Source organism: Thunnus maccoyii, chromosome 19, assembly GCF_910596095.1.
Source record: "Thunnus maccoyii chromosome 19, fThuMac1.1, whole genome shotgun sequence".
NCBI classification, from domain to species: domain Eukaryota; kingdom Metazoa; phylum Chordata; class Actinopteri; order Scombriformes; family Scombridae; genus Thunnus; species Thunnus maccoyii.
This window is the reverse complement of record NC_056551.1, coordinates 11,027,155-11,042,034: the sequence shown is the minus strand read 5'-3', so window position 1 is coordinate 11,042,034 and position 14,880 is coordinate 11,027,155. Positions and strand designations below refer to the sequence as shown.

Below are 14,880 nucleotides of genomic sequence, written 5' to 3'. Positions count from 1 at the left end.
TCATCACTTAGATTCTGGCTCACTATGTTGCAAGCAGATGGCACATACGCCACCCTGCTGAAGCACTCAATCACTTCACTCCAGGAGTATTTTGCTTTTCTGAAGATACAGTGTGCATGTAATGGAACACAAGTCATGGGTGCCAGAAGAAGAACTGTATCCCCGCAAAAGTCCCTGTATTGCAACACTTACAGTAAAAAGACATTTCAATCGTTCCCATCTACTCTAAGACATTAGGTAAAATAAAGCAGGCAAACATAAAATGGGAAGAAAATTGTTTCAATGCTGTGTGTTACATTCTTTAAGTCTGTTTGACTTGTTTCCCTTTACTTAGCTAGCTGAACTAACCTTAGCTATCAATATTGCAAATAGACTGCATGGACTGCAACAGACTGAATGCTTCTGCAAACATGTCAAAAGAACCAGTGCATAAGAAAGTAAAATACAGTCATGTTTTTTTTTTCTTATTTATAATTAAACATGTATTTGGGGCATGGCTGCTTACAACATAAGGACAACCTTAACCTTCCTATTGCCTGCTTGCTGTTACTCAGTCACAGAGGTGTTACTGTCCTGTAAACTCGTAGTTTTACAAAAAAAGGGATTTTACAAAAAAAGCTTGTATCTAATCCCACAAGCACTATTGCTTTGTGTTTGGAATTATACCACCACCCTGCGGTGCAAGCAATAGTTAGTCCGCAAAAAGTTTAGTGAGGGTCTCCGGTCTATCTACTGCTACACACATACACACACACACACACACACACACACACACACACACACACACACACACACTTTTTGGACCCCACATTTCTGAATGAATCCCCTGCCCCTGACAAAAGTCTTGTCGAAAGGATACAAAACATCTGACAGATAGTTCGAGGTGTGAATGTCATTTACCAGACACTTAGGAGGAAAATCTGTCCTCATTTGCATGTTTTTGTGTGTGTGTACGTATGTGTGTGAGCGTGACAACAAGGATTAAAATGTGACTAAGTGAATCATTTAAGCCCTGGTTTAGGAACAGCTGGTTGTACAGAGAGCCAAGACACAACTCCTGTCTGTTCCTAGAGGCAGCAAGGAGGACGGTAGAGAGAAAGAGATGTTAAAAGAAAGAAGTAGAGCGACAGCAAAGAGATAAGAATATAAAGAGGAAATGAGAGAGAGAGAGAAGAGAGATGGATGGACGGTTAAGTGACATTTAATGTTGGTTTCCTTTCATTAATTTCCAATCCATTTGACTGTGTTGATCTGAATGGGGTTACAAACACACAGAAAACAAACAAAGAATGAAAGAGACAAAATGGAGATAGGAACAGAGAATATGAAAACATAAACTAAAGGATAAGGCTGGTGATTTTCTATATTTTTTGTTATTGTCAACAAATCTCATGTGCAGAGCCAAATCCTACTTACAAATACTGTGTGTGTATCCTAGCCTGCTGTATCTTATTCCTCTGTAATGTAGACCTCCATTGTTGTCCAAAACCTATTAAAAACATGTTAATGATCCACATCATTGCACCAGGTGACATGTTCCTTCACCACAAAGAGTATGAGTACATTAGTTTGTTTAGAAATGACAAAAAAAGACTAATAACAGCGATCACGTTTTCAGTCTCTGGAGAGTAGCTCTGTGTAAGCCTGTTGTGCATGCATATCAAGTTCTTTTAAAATTTACAATGTATAGTGTAGTCTTTGTCTTTGGAGCCATTTCTAAACAAACTGCTGTGTCCATAATCTTTGTCTTTGGAGCCATCATGGCACCAGGTGGCATGTTCCTTGATATGTATGCACAACAGGCATCTGCCTTACACAGAACAACTCTCCAGAGACTGAAAATGTGATCACTGTTGTTAGTCTTTGGAGTCGTTTCTAAACAAACTAACGTACCAAAACTCTTTGTGCTGAAGGAACATGTCACCTGGTGACGCTGCACATGAGATTTGTTGACAATAAGAAAAATATAGAAAATCACCAACCATATCCTTCAAAGGAAAGAGAGATAAAGATAGATACAAGAAACCAGGTTGTTGGGAGAAATTAGGTTGAAGCAGGATGACACAGAGAGCATTTCAATGCATAGGAACAAGGTATCAAAGTTTTATGTGTATACAGTATGCGTGCGTTTCCACATCAAACCTGATTTATCAGTTTCTCCTTGAGTTAGACAGTGCATGTGTTTCCTGAAAAAGAGATCCTAAGAATTAAATGCCTACTTTAGGTTAAGTAAAATCATAAAAGGCACACCCACATATTGTTTGGAATGATGCAAACAATGGCTGACCTTTCCTTGCTTGACAATTTGACAAATGTTCTTTTAGGGACTGCAGGAACCTCTTTGCTCAGACTGTTCATCACTGGCTCATCAGAGGATTTTGTTTGCCAAGGGCAATTTTGCTCCATCTGCGCCAGCAGCAATTCAAAAAGATGTACCAGTGCCATCTGAGTGCACATTCAAGTCATACCAGCTCTTCATTTTTTTAGACATGGGTACATTTCAGTTAGAAATTGTATTTAAATATTTTAAGAATTCTGAATTATTATGGTACAAGGCTATGCAGTATACAAACTAACCCGTGTATCATTGTAGAAAACCGAGGACACACACACAACCCTGCATATACTGCAAGAAAAAACACTTTCATCTATTACAGATAAAATCCTGTCTTTTCCAACCTTTTATACAGTATGTCAGATGATTAATAATATCTAAACAGATATAGAGATGAATCAATAGATTGTGATTTTTGTGACTGAATTAGGGAGTGAGGAATGATAGAAGGATATAAAGGGATCCGAAGGAGAATAAGGACTTAAAAAATGTTTTCCAAAGATTAAAGATAAACAAACTGATGGAGCCAATTAGAACAACCCTGTAACTGGAGCTTAATTTAACAAGCACAAGTTTCAGTGGCTCCACTGAGAGAAAAAGCCCCCAAATCTTCTTTGAAGTTCTTCTCTCTGTGGGCGGTAATGTGGCATGGCACCCAGCCAAAATCCATAGACAACAAGGATTGAATAAAGCTTGCCCAGTGTCCCTTGATAGGGAGGATAAAGAAGAAGGCTGTAAATTTACTAACTACTACAAACACAAACATATACACACCTGGTGGCCTGACAGATCTTCTTAACTATCACAGTCAGTCTTCTTTTGGCATAATCTTTAATTTTTTTAGTTTGCAGTCTGTCTCATCAACTGGATGAAAAGACTGAGGATTGCTGGACCAAAGATTCAGCTCTCCACATGGTAAGAAAAAAACATTTACAGCATGTAATGCTATTGTGTATGTTGTCACTCTATTCTTGCAATTAGGACACTTGCAAGCGCAAACTATTTTATCTCATCTACTACTAATTTTCTAACATGAACACATGCTAAGCTATCCACAGCCTCGCACATAAACAAACCAACATGCAAGTTGCCCCGCATGTAGATCCCCATGCAGTTAGCCATGATGGCTGCTGAAGGTGGCTAGTTTAGACTCAGAGACAAATGTTTGAAATGATCATTGTAAGAATCATGTTTATTTGGACAGCTATAGGAAGCTTATGCAGCTTACCCTGAAAAATGGAGCTGTGAGTGCAAAGTTAGCATTACCCATAGAGCCACAATGGCCACATTTATTTTAAATATAAAATAGATTAAAATAAAACAGAATTATACTTGAAGACATTTTTTTTCTGCAGTATGCAAAAGGTGAGTTGGAGATGCAACTCTGAATGCAACTTATCTTTTTGCTCTTTTTCGCTGCAATATCTTTGAGAGATCTCAAACTAGATCACAACGAAAGGTCACTCAACATTTCATAATTTTCTGTCAAAAACCATTTTAATCAATATCACATGTAGATTGTTTTTTAATATCTGTGACATTTAAGGATATGGAAAAATGTCAATCAAATCCTCTGTACAGAAACCAGGGATTGTATACATAATAAAATTGTATTATTTGTCACTGAGTATTCCATCAATGTGTACTTAATAATAATAATAATAATAATAATAATAATAATAATAATTATTATTATTATTATTATTATTATTATTATTATTATTACTAATAATCATCATCATCATCATCATCATAATCATAATAAGAGTGTGGAGCTCCAAAACTGTAAATCTTATGTTATGAGCATGAGCATGTATTTATGGATTGTCCTTGTAAGCAGTTCATGTGTTCATGTGTTACTATTGTGATCCTCACCATGAAGACGTCTCTTTAGTGTTAGCTGTGGAATGTTGCCAACTGTCACGTCCAAAGTATGTATGCATGTGCAAAAATACATACATGTACACACGTGTTTGAGTTTATTTTTAAACTAAAACCCAACACAGCGAGGTCCTATTCTTAGCATTAACCCAGCTGCTAGATAAACAGCCTAGTCTAGACTGCAATTGACACAATCATATCAACTGCAATTCACACAATCACGAGTACCACTTGAAATTCTGCACACTGTTAGTAGCTCATTATATTCACTTGATAGGAAGTTGAGTATCAACACTGGACTAAAGAAAGTAGGTCTAATTGCCAGCGATAGTTGGATGGAGACGTAGCTTATCTCTTCCACCCACTCAATCTCTCTTGGACTTCCTCCTGTCTTATTCTCTTCATTTCAGTTGGACCTTGAGAGAAATGGGATCATGAACACATAACAGTTTTGAAGTTGACTCCACAGATGAGCAATCATCCTCATCCATTCCCTTTTCTTTTTCTCTTTTTTTCCCATCATCCGCTCTGCTGTGACTTGTTAAGAAATGACAAATGCTAATGAGAGACAAACTATGAGATCACCATGTGGCAATGCGTCAGACACACACACATGCTATCATACATACCCTCATTCTATATCGACACACAAATAAGAAGAAACTGACTTGCACTCACACAAACCACATTTATTATAATTCTGCCAATTTCTGCAAGCAATTTCAGAGTAGCTTTGTTGTTGTTTTCGGGTTTTCTTGATCGTGCTATTAAAGCAGTCTATTGGCAGTTGGCAGAGCTATAGATTATTTTAGGCTTCAGTATGCAAGCCAGCACAACACCAGAAACCACTGTAATTACAAGATCTGGTCGGTCCTTTGAATAGCAATTGCAAACCAAAACCTTGATCTGGTTGAAGACAAGAAGGAGTGGTGGGGCTCCTCGGGTTAAAATAGAACTGTCCACATGGAGTTGATTTGAGGTTTTCTATATGGGGAGCCCTGGAGTGGGCCAGCTCAAGTAATGAAGTCAGCGTAAGCCAATGGAAAAGGACTATTGCGTGTAACTCTGTTGTGGAAAACAGTGTTCCTCACTCACTTACCCACAATATTAAATCCATCACTACTGTAAAATCAAACAAAAATAGCCGGGGAACTACTCTGTTGCGACTACAATCAGACATTTTAGGATTTCTTTTGAAATGAAACGCAAATAAACTGCCTGCTTGAGTCACAGCAGTATCATTCCAAAGCAGTGCAATCATTGCACTATTAACACAGCAGAGAAAGAGTACAGTACTCTGAAATGCACATCTTGCAATACATTTCTTCAGAGCACCAGGTCAGACACATTCAGAGAGGGATTTACCATTTAGGTCAAAGACAAAACCAGAAACACATGCAGTGTTTAAAAATATATGACCTGCTACTAATCCACCAAGCTTTAACTAAACTTTAAATCATCCAAATTTATCTGGTATTGTCATTGACTGAAAACGTCATGCAGAAGTGTTGCAGCTGCCTCTCATCAGTCCCACACCAGCATGCTACGGTGACAGCCAATAAAGTGTCAGGGCCCTTAAGTTCCTTGTTGAATTGGGCTTTTAGGATATTATAAACTCTGACAATCTACTCAGAAACTTGCAAGTCCACAGATGACTTTAACACTTAGCAAAAGCTGTGATGACAGATTGGATGGGAGCAGATTGGAAGACTAGTTAGTTTCTGCAGTATCTCCCTCTTCCTGAGAAGCTGACAATGTGCTATATTACTTGCTGAACTGTCTCTTGTGCTCTGTGTCAATCATTACACAATGATATACTCTCTCCTACTGTGAAGTTCTCTCCCACTTGACATCCTCTGAAAAAAAAAACCAAAAAAAAAAAAACAAGTGCCCTTGCCCTGAATATATAAGCCCCATGATACAGTGCTACAGACAGAAAGGTCACACCACTTGATGGAAGTGGGACAGTGGTGCTAAAAGTATCCTCATAGTCCAGCAGGGCATTACAATAAATGGGAAATACAAATTAGCTAACAAAGTCTGTGCTTATCCAGTGTGCTTTTATTATCTGCAGTCAAGCCACCTATTGAGGACAATTAAGTAAAAGTATCTTACAGGTATAATATCCAAAAGTGAAATCTCTTCTTGAATCATTACTTGAATCATTACTGACTCCTCTCACCACTCCTTAGATGAAGTATCCTCTTCCTTTTCATTGTATATGTGCTTTCTTCTCTTGACCCTGTCTGGTTGATTACTTTCAGTGGAGCAATCCATCCATTGTACTTTCCCCTAACTGTCTCTGCATTCAGTTTTCTCTTTGAGCCCCCTCTGTCCCAAGGCCTCTGGGTGTAATCAGAAGAACCATGATATTCTGGTAGAAGAAAGCCTCCGATCAGGATTGGAAGAAGAAAAGTGAAGGAAAAATTGTGAGAGAGTGAAGGGACAGAATATGATACTGGTGAAATGGGCACTCATAAGAGGCAAAGAGCGACCTAATGAGGGGCGGCGGTACTGGTGCCGGGAAGACTAGTTGCATGAGAACTCAGTATTATGAGGTCTAGCAGGGAGGGAGAGGGAGTAGTGGTGGAAGTGGGTGGAGGGGGGTAGCGTCTACCAGGCTTTTCTTCTTTTCTTCTTTTTCCCCCCTTCTACTCAGTGGACATGAGACCAGATGGTACTCTCATTGAAAAAAATTATAAAGCTAAATGAGAATTAGAAGCAAACTGGCAGGGTGCGGTGGTCCCATCAGGCGTACACTGTACACCCGTTATTTCTTACAACACATAACAAATGATAGAAATTAAATTTTCCTCACTGAAAAAGATTAAATACTACAAACAGAAATTCTTCAAGGTCAGTTTCTACAAGATTAAATATCAATTAAGGTACTTTTATCATGCTGCTGATCCAGTCACCTCACTCTATCCTACGACAGCTGCTAAAGCAAGTACAGTACCACTTCCAAAGGCAAATAGTCCCCCAAGGAGCTCAGGTATTCTGTCCTAGTGCAGAATACAGCCATCAGGAGTAAACTGATATGATGAACGGAAAATATAGCGCAGATACATTGTAACTTTTATGTAGTTTCCTCAAATGCTGAAATTGCAAATTGGTGCTCTGCAGTGATATATTGGTCTGGATAACAGCAAAGCAGGAAACTGGATGCCTCAGAGCTGTGCTTAAATTTGCGGTTCAGTTAATTATGGCCACAGTGTGCAGTAGTTACACAGAAAGACATATACATTCAGCGCACAAGCTTGACTAAAAGCCAAGTGATGCAGCACAATGGCTCTGAAGTGTAATGGGACTGGGGAGCAGCAGAGCCGGAGATCAGGACATGGTTCTGTGGGTAGGTGGTTGTTTTTTTTCGGACCAAGTCCCAAATGTATAGCAGTTATGAACACAACTGGCCTGAGATGGGAGAACCCACTTAAACCCTCAACAACCAATTATCCACTGGCTCTCAACAGCTGAGTGCAATCACATCAAAGCAGGAGATGTCTTATTTAAAAGTCAATCAGACAGTCACAGGAGAGGAGGGTGTCTGTGGACGGTTGCTCATCTGTCTGTCTGTCCAACACCCTTGGTCACCCTATAAGCCGACAACCAGAGAAAAATCTGTCTGTCTTTGTTGAGAATGGGCCAATACCAGTCAGGTGTCCGATCTCATTCACTCCAAGGATGAAAACAAGTGACTGTACATTAGTTTTAATCAAAACACACTCACACTCTGTACACTATGTGGCTATAGCCTGATTCTAAAGTCGTGACTTCTATTTATTCCACTTTTCTCAACTGCAAAGATGCTTGGACATATGTTGTTAAGTTGTTGCTTGAACTTTACATGAGGTTATTAACCCAGATGTGCAGGTCAAAAGACGAAGTCCAGCTGAAATTTTTTGTCTGCTACAACAGATAGTTGTACATTATTTCGATTAAATACCATTCCACTATCTGCTTATGTAGCTGGAGACCAGTGGAGGCTGGTCCATCGTGGCAGAGGAGGTTGATCCTCCTCTATTTTTTGAGAGGCAAAAGGGAGATCAAAATATAAAAAAGAATATTTGGTTGAAATAAACAATTACCAAATCTCAGTATTATTTATAAAGTATTTTTTCTCTCTTCTTTGGAAAAAAATTAGCCAAGCTGTTGCATTAGCCAATGCTGTATCAGCCTGAAGGACTCTTTATACATCCATGGAAGGACTGTTAAGGACTGTTGTTAAGGTAATGGGAGAAATTATCTGGATTGTGCAGCACAGCAGCAGCAGGACGCTGCCATGGAGGCTGGAGAGAGAAACAAACGGAAAACAACCAGGAGAGTTAGCTTGTTTGTCATTGTTGCTAATGATATCAGACTGGTTAAGCAGCAGCCATAAAGTTCTGTTAACTAACATACAAGATGACCAACAGTCACAAATGGATGTTATAACATGGATACTTCATCTCCATGAAAGAAAGAAGAAGATGTCAGATAACGTGAGTCAGATACAGCTTCTCCCTCTCTGTCTCTTTGGTCGCTAATTTCATCTCTGATGGTTAAATGTCTCTGTGTGGCTTTTTTGTGTTTTTTATCTCCTTAACAAGAATGCAGCAGAGATCATATAATGTGTTGTGGGTAAGGTTAGTTTGCTTTTTGAGGTTACAGTGAGCTGTCTGGACTCACTCATTCATTCGTTTTTAATTGAGTGGTTGTTCAGTCACCTGTTGATGTTGTATGATTAGTGAATGAGTGTGCAGGAGGTCTGGCTGCTTGCTTCTGACAGTTTCTTTAGTTTGTTTTTAAGCTGAGCCGTATATTGAGTAATAAGCTTAAAGTAACTAGAATAACAAGTGTTAACTAGTGGTGTAACAGATCGTAGTTGATCCGTGATCCGTACGGATCGCCCCCCACGGTTCAGCAGGTATATGAACTGCGGATTAATTGCAAAATTTAATGTCTCATTTAAGACAAAGTAAACAAACTGCTGTAAGTATAAGTCATGGGCAGACAGCGTGTCGCTAACAGGGATTTTGAATGTGACATTTGAGTTGTTTACCTGCTTTTTGATGTGCTGCAGCTGAGCAGCTAATTAGCATCTAGCTGCTAACTGGTGTTAGCGGTGAATGTTTGTTATCATCAAGTTTTGATGATGTGGACAGAGGCTGTTTCATTCACTGTTTAAAAGAGGAAGGTTTCATGCCTCATATTGCAATAACTGAGCATTGAATATTTTATATATTTTATTTTATTTTATTTAAACATTGGACATCTTAAATGTTGTTTTCATTTAAGACTATGGGCAAAAGTTCCTTGCTGTTTCTGGTTGTAAGTGTGTTACAGATAAATAGAAAACAAAGTTTTATTTGTCTCCCCCCTTTTTTTCCCTGATCCTAATAATGATCTGATCCGTGACTCAAATCCGTGATACGATCCGAACCGTGAGTTTTGTGTTCATGTTTACACCCCTAGTGTTAACATGTCAGCTTTGTAGACTATATTTTGTATGTCGTGCACATAGATCAGAGTGTGTAAGTCATGTATTTGATACATGCATTAATACTTTCTGATATGAACATACACTTATAGATCTGTGAATGTTTTTAGTGTTCAATCTTTCTTGTATTCAGCACTGACCTGAACCTCTATCACATTATAAGCTTTGTGCTAGTTTATATATTTCTGTATTCTAAGAAAATATATAGGAAACACGTGTAAATCATGTGATATGTTGTCTGTTTTTGATGAGAACATAAATTTGTTGTCACAATAAAACAGTACTATAAATTTGAATTTCACTTTGTTGGTAAAATGACACATTCTTTGTTCAGAGACATTATGTATATGCTAAATGTCTTTAAAGAAGCAGCCTTTTCACCACTCAAGCAAATTGTTTTATTGGCATATAAAATTGCCCCCCACCCCTCCGATTTCATCAGGTGGGACAATGATATAGTTTGATGCGGTTTGTTGTAAGATTCCATGTCAGTTTTCCACCTGTCCTCCTCAATTTTTTGAGTCACCAGCCGCCACTGCTGGAGACCTTATTTCAATATAGCATATCAAATCTTGAATAAATCAATAACGTCATGTTCTATCATAGGCAGGGCAGACAGTCACACTGAGCCTGATAGCATCCTGCTACACAACACAAGAGCCACACACTCTGAACAACAACCCACATTAGCTTTCCTGCTAAAGTCTCTGTCTTATCTAACTTACCAACATGAAAATGTGTTGTTCTGCACCTTAGCTTGTTGAATGAGCCGCCAAACATAAATTCACCCAGACAATTGTGCACCGCTAATGACAGTTAGCGGGCTAGATAACCAATTAGCTGCCTAGCTGCAGCATATTAAAGAGCATGTAAACATATCTAAAAATGTCACTTTGGTCCGGTTAGATGTGACCATTTTCATGACTCCTAGCTACAGCAGTTTGTTAGCCTGCCAGCTAATGTCAATCAAACAGGACTTTAACACACTCCCCCAGCTGGCTGAGATAAAAAGCAGCATTTCTGATATTTTTAGACCATTTTTCTTCATTCTAATAATAAAAAACTATTAACAATACATTAAAATTGGTTTGACACTTTGCATCAATTCAGTACATTTTATTACATGATTAACAAAGCTTGACAAAGGAGGACAGCTCTGAAAGCAAAGACTGACATTACATTAACAACAACCTTTCAGTAAATGGAGTAAAAAAAGTTGTCAAGTGGTTTGGTGAGGAGATGTAGAGCCATCTAATTACAAGGGAAGCCTTTTTGGTGTGGACACACAAAGGACAATGAGTGCAACATCAGCTCTGATCATCATAAATCACAGTAGCTCAGCACTGTTTGTATGGTCTGTATATCTGTTCACTGATGTTCACAACACCAGGGATTCCACATTAGGAACAGTGTGTGAACAAGAACGTAATACCCTGAGTTTGGGTATTGAAATCAGTATCAGAGGAGAAAACGTTGGATCAGTGCATCCCTAATTAACACTAAATCAAATGATTTCCAATAATGTGAAAGGTTTGCTTGTGCTGCCAATCTCACTGAGACTAATGATTCAGCAGCTTCAAGCAGCTTTCAGCTCATTGTGTTGGTTTATAGGTTCATACTGTGAACAGTACAGGAGCTCATACAAACCAGTTGTGGTGGAGAAATTAAGTAAAAACATGGCTGATGATGAGAGTTGAAGATCTAGTGAGCAATAAACCAGACAACGTTCTCAGGAGTTGGTACAGGAATAAAACAGCAATGAATTGTGGACTTATATTAATATGTGGTGAGAAATGGAACTCCAGTGATGCCCTCATTGCTCTGTTTCTGGTTGATATGCAAGAAGCCAAGTGTTTGTGCACACACTCAAGACAGCTTTAAGGATTGCCTGACCAAACATCAGATCATCCACATCCAACCAATGTGGAATCTCCAGTGTAAAAACAAGATTAAGGTAACCACTTTGAGAACATGTAACAACTCTATTTAGCAGTGATGTAGAGCTACAGCTGTGAATCCAGGTCTTGACTGCATGATGACAACTTTGTAAATGACTAGTAGTCGGGTATGGTAGTCAAATGCAGGCTGAAACTTTTTTTTTTTTAAAGCGTAATCTGCTGCCAGCTCCCTAAAATATGTATCCTCTCACCTTCTACACATCCTAAAATGAAATTTGTAGTCGACTTACTCACGTCATAAACAACACCACATGTGACTGTCAACAAACGTTTGAACTGAAGGACAATTCTTGTTTGCAGCTAAGTGTATCTAACCAAGGAGATGAGTGGTTGTTTCCAGGCAGCACACATCCTCAAAGAGTCAGTGGAAGTGGTCCAGCAATAGAAATACCTCAGCAATGTCTTTGATAAAAGAGTTCATCAACTGAGAGAGACACGAATTAGCAGCAGCATAGCTTTGAGGAATAGGATTGTTTTGGAAAAAACTCAGTATTAAATGCAAAACAAGGAAAACTGCAAACACATGAGGAATTTATGTTGATTTCTATCGTGGCCCTAATGCAAACAATTAATTAGGATGTTATCTCAAGAGCTACTAATGAGCAGATCCTTGTTTTATCTGCAGGTGCTCTACTCCTTAAAATTAACATGTAAAGTTGAAGAATATTGTTGGTCAAACTATGAAAATATCAGACAATAATTTGCTCACTTTGTTGGAAGGCTAGGGTCACTATTGAGGAGCATCCATACACCAAATTTCTGTACATTGATATTCATATAAGAGACTTATTGATTTGCAAGCTGTATCATCCTGTTTTGAACTATTATCACATCCTTTGATTTTTAAGAATTGACATTTCCAATCAAAATCAAGTGAAATTTCCTGTTTAGTTTAGTTGGTTCAGCAGGATCTGCTGCTCCATAACATCACAATTTCAAACAACTCCATTTGAAACCCCACATCACATCAGGTGACATATAAACAAAAGGTCCTGTCTTAATATTTCAGAGACATGACTGAGGAAAGGAAATAGCCAATAACCTCTTATGGCTTGATCTGTCACTGTACTGGAAGGGAGCCTTCTTTTCAATTGATTACAGGATCTACAGCCTACTATGTCAGCATGCTGTGGAAGAGGTCGATATTCCGCCCAGGCAAAAACATTTACATTTATTTATTGCAAGCCATTACACTGATTCTGATCCCTGCTTTGGAGAGTAAGTCCCTATTTTATTTTTCCATCACATCCAGCCTGCAACGCCGAGCTGCTGCGAGGTGTTAACATTCAGATCAAGTAGAAGACAGGGTTTGCTTCCGACATCCAAAAGTACGCAAACTGCCTATTTTCAAGAGTAGAGGGGTATGTCAACGGGTGGTATCAAGTGAGAAAACTTCTCACCCCACCCCATGTCTAAAAGTGATAATAAGTAGCAAAACTTCTTATCCCCATGTAGAAAAGGTAGAAAACTTACCACCCCCATGTCCAGCTGCTCGGTAGTCAGAGAGGGAGCCGCTCCTGTCAGAGGTAAAAACCACAATATTGGCACCAGCAGCAGCATCTCCGGAGAAATATTCCTCATCCACTTGTGAAGAACCGGAAAAAGCATGATGCCCTATGACAGGCTGATCCTGCAGGGCTCAGACACTGATCCCGACAGCCGCATCCAAGGGATAAATCACACACCGACCCTCCTGTAAAATGTGCCCAGATAAGTCTACCTCACTGTTGAGCGCAAACACATAAAACACATTAAAACCGGTGGCAGAAAAGACGTTTAGGATTTACAACTTTGTTTTCCTCAAAACGACACTTATAACTATCAACTAAGTTGTCATAATCAGATGGGGGTAAAATGTGTCTTCTTGTCTTATATCAAGTCCATCAGAGGTAATATCCCTGCAGCAAGACGCGCGAGCTCCCCTCCTGATCGTGCAGTCTCGAGCACTGGAAAATGAAAGCAGCTGCGTGCGGTTTTGTCCCGAGCAGCAGAGACCGCTCGTTGACGCACACACACAGTGAGAGTGGATGAGCACTTTGCCCCGAAGGATTCAGGGAAAGGAGGGAGGGAAGGGGGGGGGGGGGGGGGGGGGGGTTCAGCGCCTTTTGCAGTCCACTTGGGCACTATTGAATTCATGACGCGCGCCGTGCGTAATTTGAGAGTCTCATGGGTTAACACCAAAGACAAAGCACAATATATCAGTTTTGCTCTGTTATAGTTACGTGAGAGATATGTCAGGGTTGAAGCCAGTATTGATCTAGCGGCCTACATTTTAACTTTATCCCAACAAATTTTAATTTTAAATCTATTTCTAAAATAACCTTTCAATGACTGTTGCTTATGCACTTACTACCGCACTGTCTCCGTGGTATATAGACCTAAATCTAAGTTTACCAGTCTGATCGTGATTATAATCATCATCATCATTGCCTCCACTTCTCAAGTTTTGCCCAAACTGTGATTTTAGTGTCAGTGGGGTCCAAAGATGTGAGTCAACTTTACCTTGCAGATTACAGCCAAAAAATAGGTGTGGGCCGCTATTAACACTCCTCCAAACCACCACCACCTCTCTGTGCATTGTGCTCATCCAGCAGAGAGGGCCATAATAATACAGGGTACATGGGTTTGTTTGCCAACATTAACTTTATGAGTATATGCACTCTAGACAGAATTCAGAAAAAGGAATGGCAATGAATGAAAAAAGGAGTAAGTGTTTAGTCTTGAAACTCTTCATCATAGACTATATATAAAGACCCCTAGGGGTCTGACAAACAGTGCAACTGTTTTGCTTATATGGATGTTGCAATGGACCCTGTAGAGATGATGTCTTTTTCAACTATATGTGTGACTTCATGTGTGGTTGAGTGACAAATAAACTTAAACTTCAACATAGTGAGGTGTGATGTCACCCCTTAGTTTGCCTTGGAGCTGGTTTGAAGCCCAGAGCTGCAGCTTGTTGTCAACGCCATCATTTCTTTTTGGAGTGATCTTCTGAATAAGGAGTGCGGGGTGTTGCCTTTCATGCTCTGGAAACACGCCCCACTACCCCGGACCAAAGAGAACACTAGCTTACTGGGAACACCGAGCAGTGCACACATGGGCTGAAATATTGCAACAATAGTCCAACTCAGTGTGAATCCCGGATCCAGGGAGAACAAAAGGTGAGTGAACTGTCAATCACAATTGTCAATGAATACCCACATGGCAGACATCTAATCCTATAAGTC

General features: G+C 39.4%; 1 protein-coding gene across 1 annotated transcript in view; it reads right to left on the bottom strand.

The window, feature by feature from the left end:
• Window positions 1-13,651, bottom strand: part of LOC121885683 (matrix metalloproteinase-17-like) — a 70,194-nt gene extending 56,543 nt beyond the window's left edge. The window contains exon 1 of the mRNA XM_042395367.1: window positions 13,127-13,651. Coding sequence (XP_042251301.1) covers window positions 13,127-13,261 — 135 coding nt within the window. The 5' untranslated portion in view covers window positions 13,262-13,651. The remainder of the gene's footprint in view (window positions 1-13,126) is intronic.
• Window positions 13,652-14,880: the final 1,229 nt, after the last annotated feature.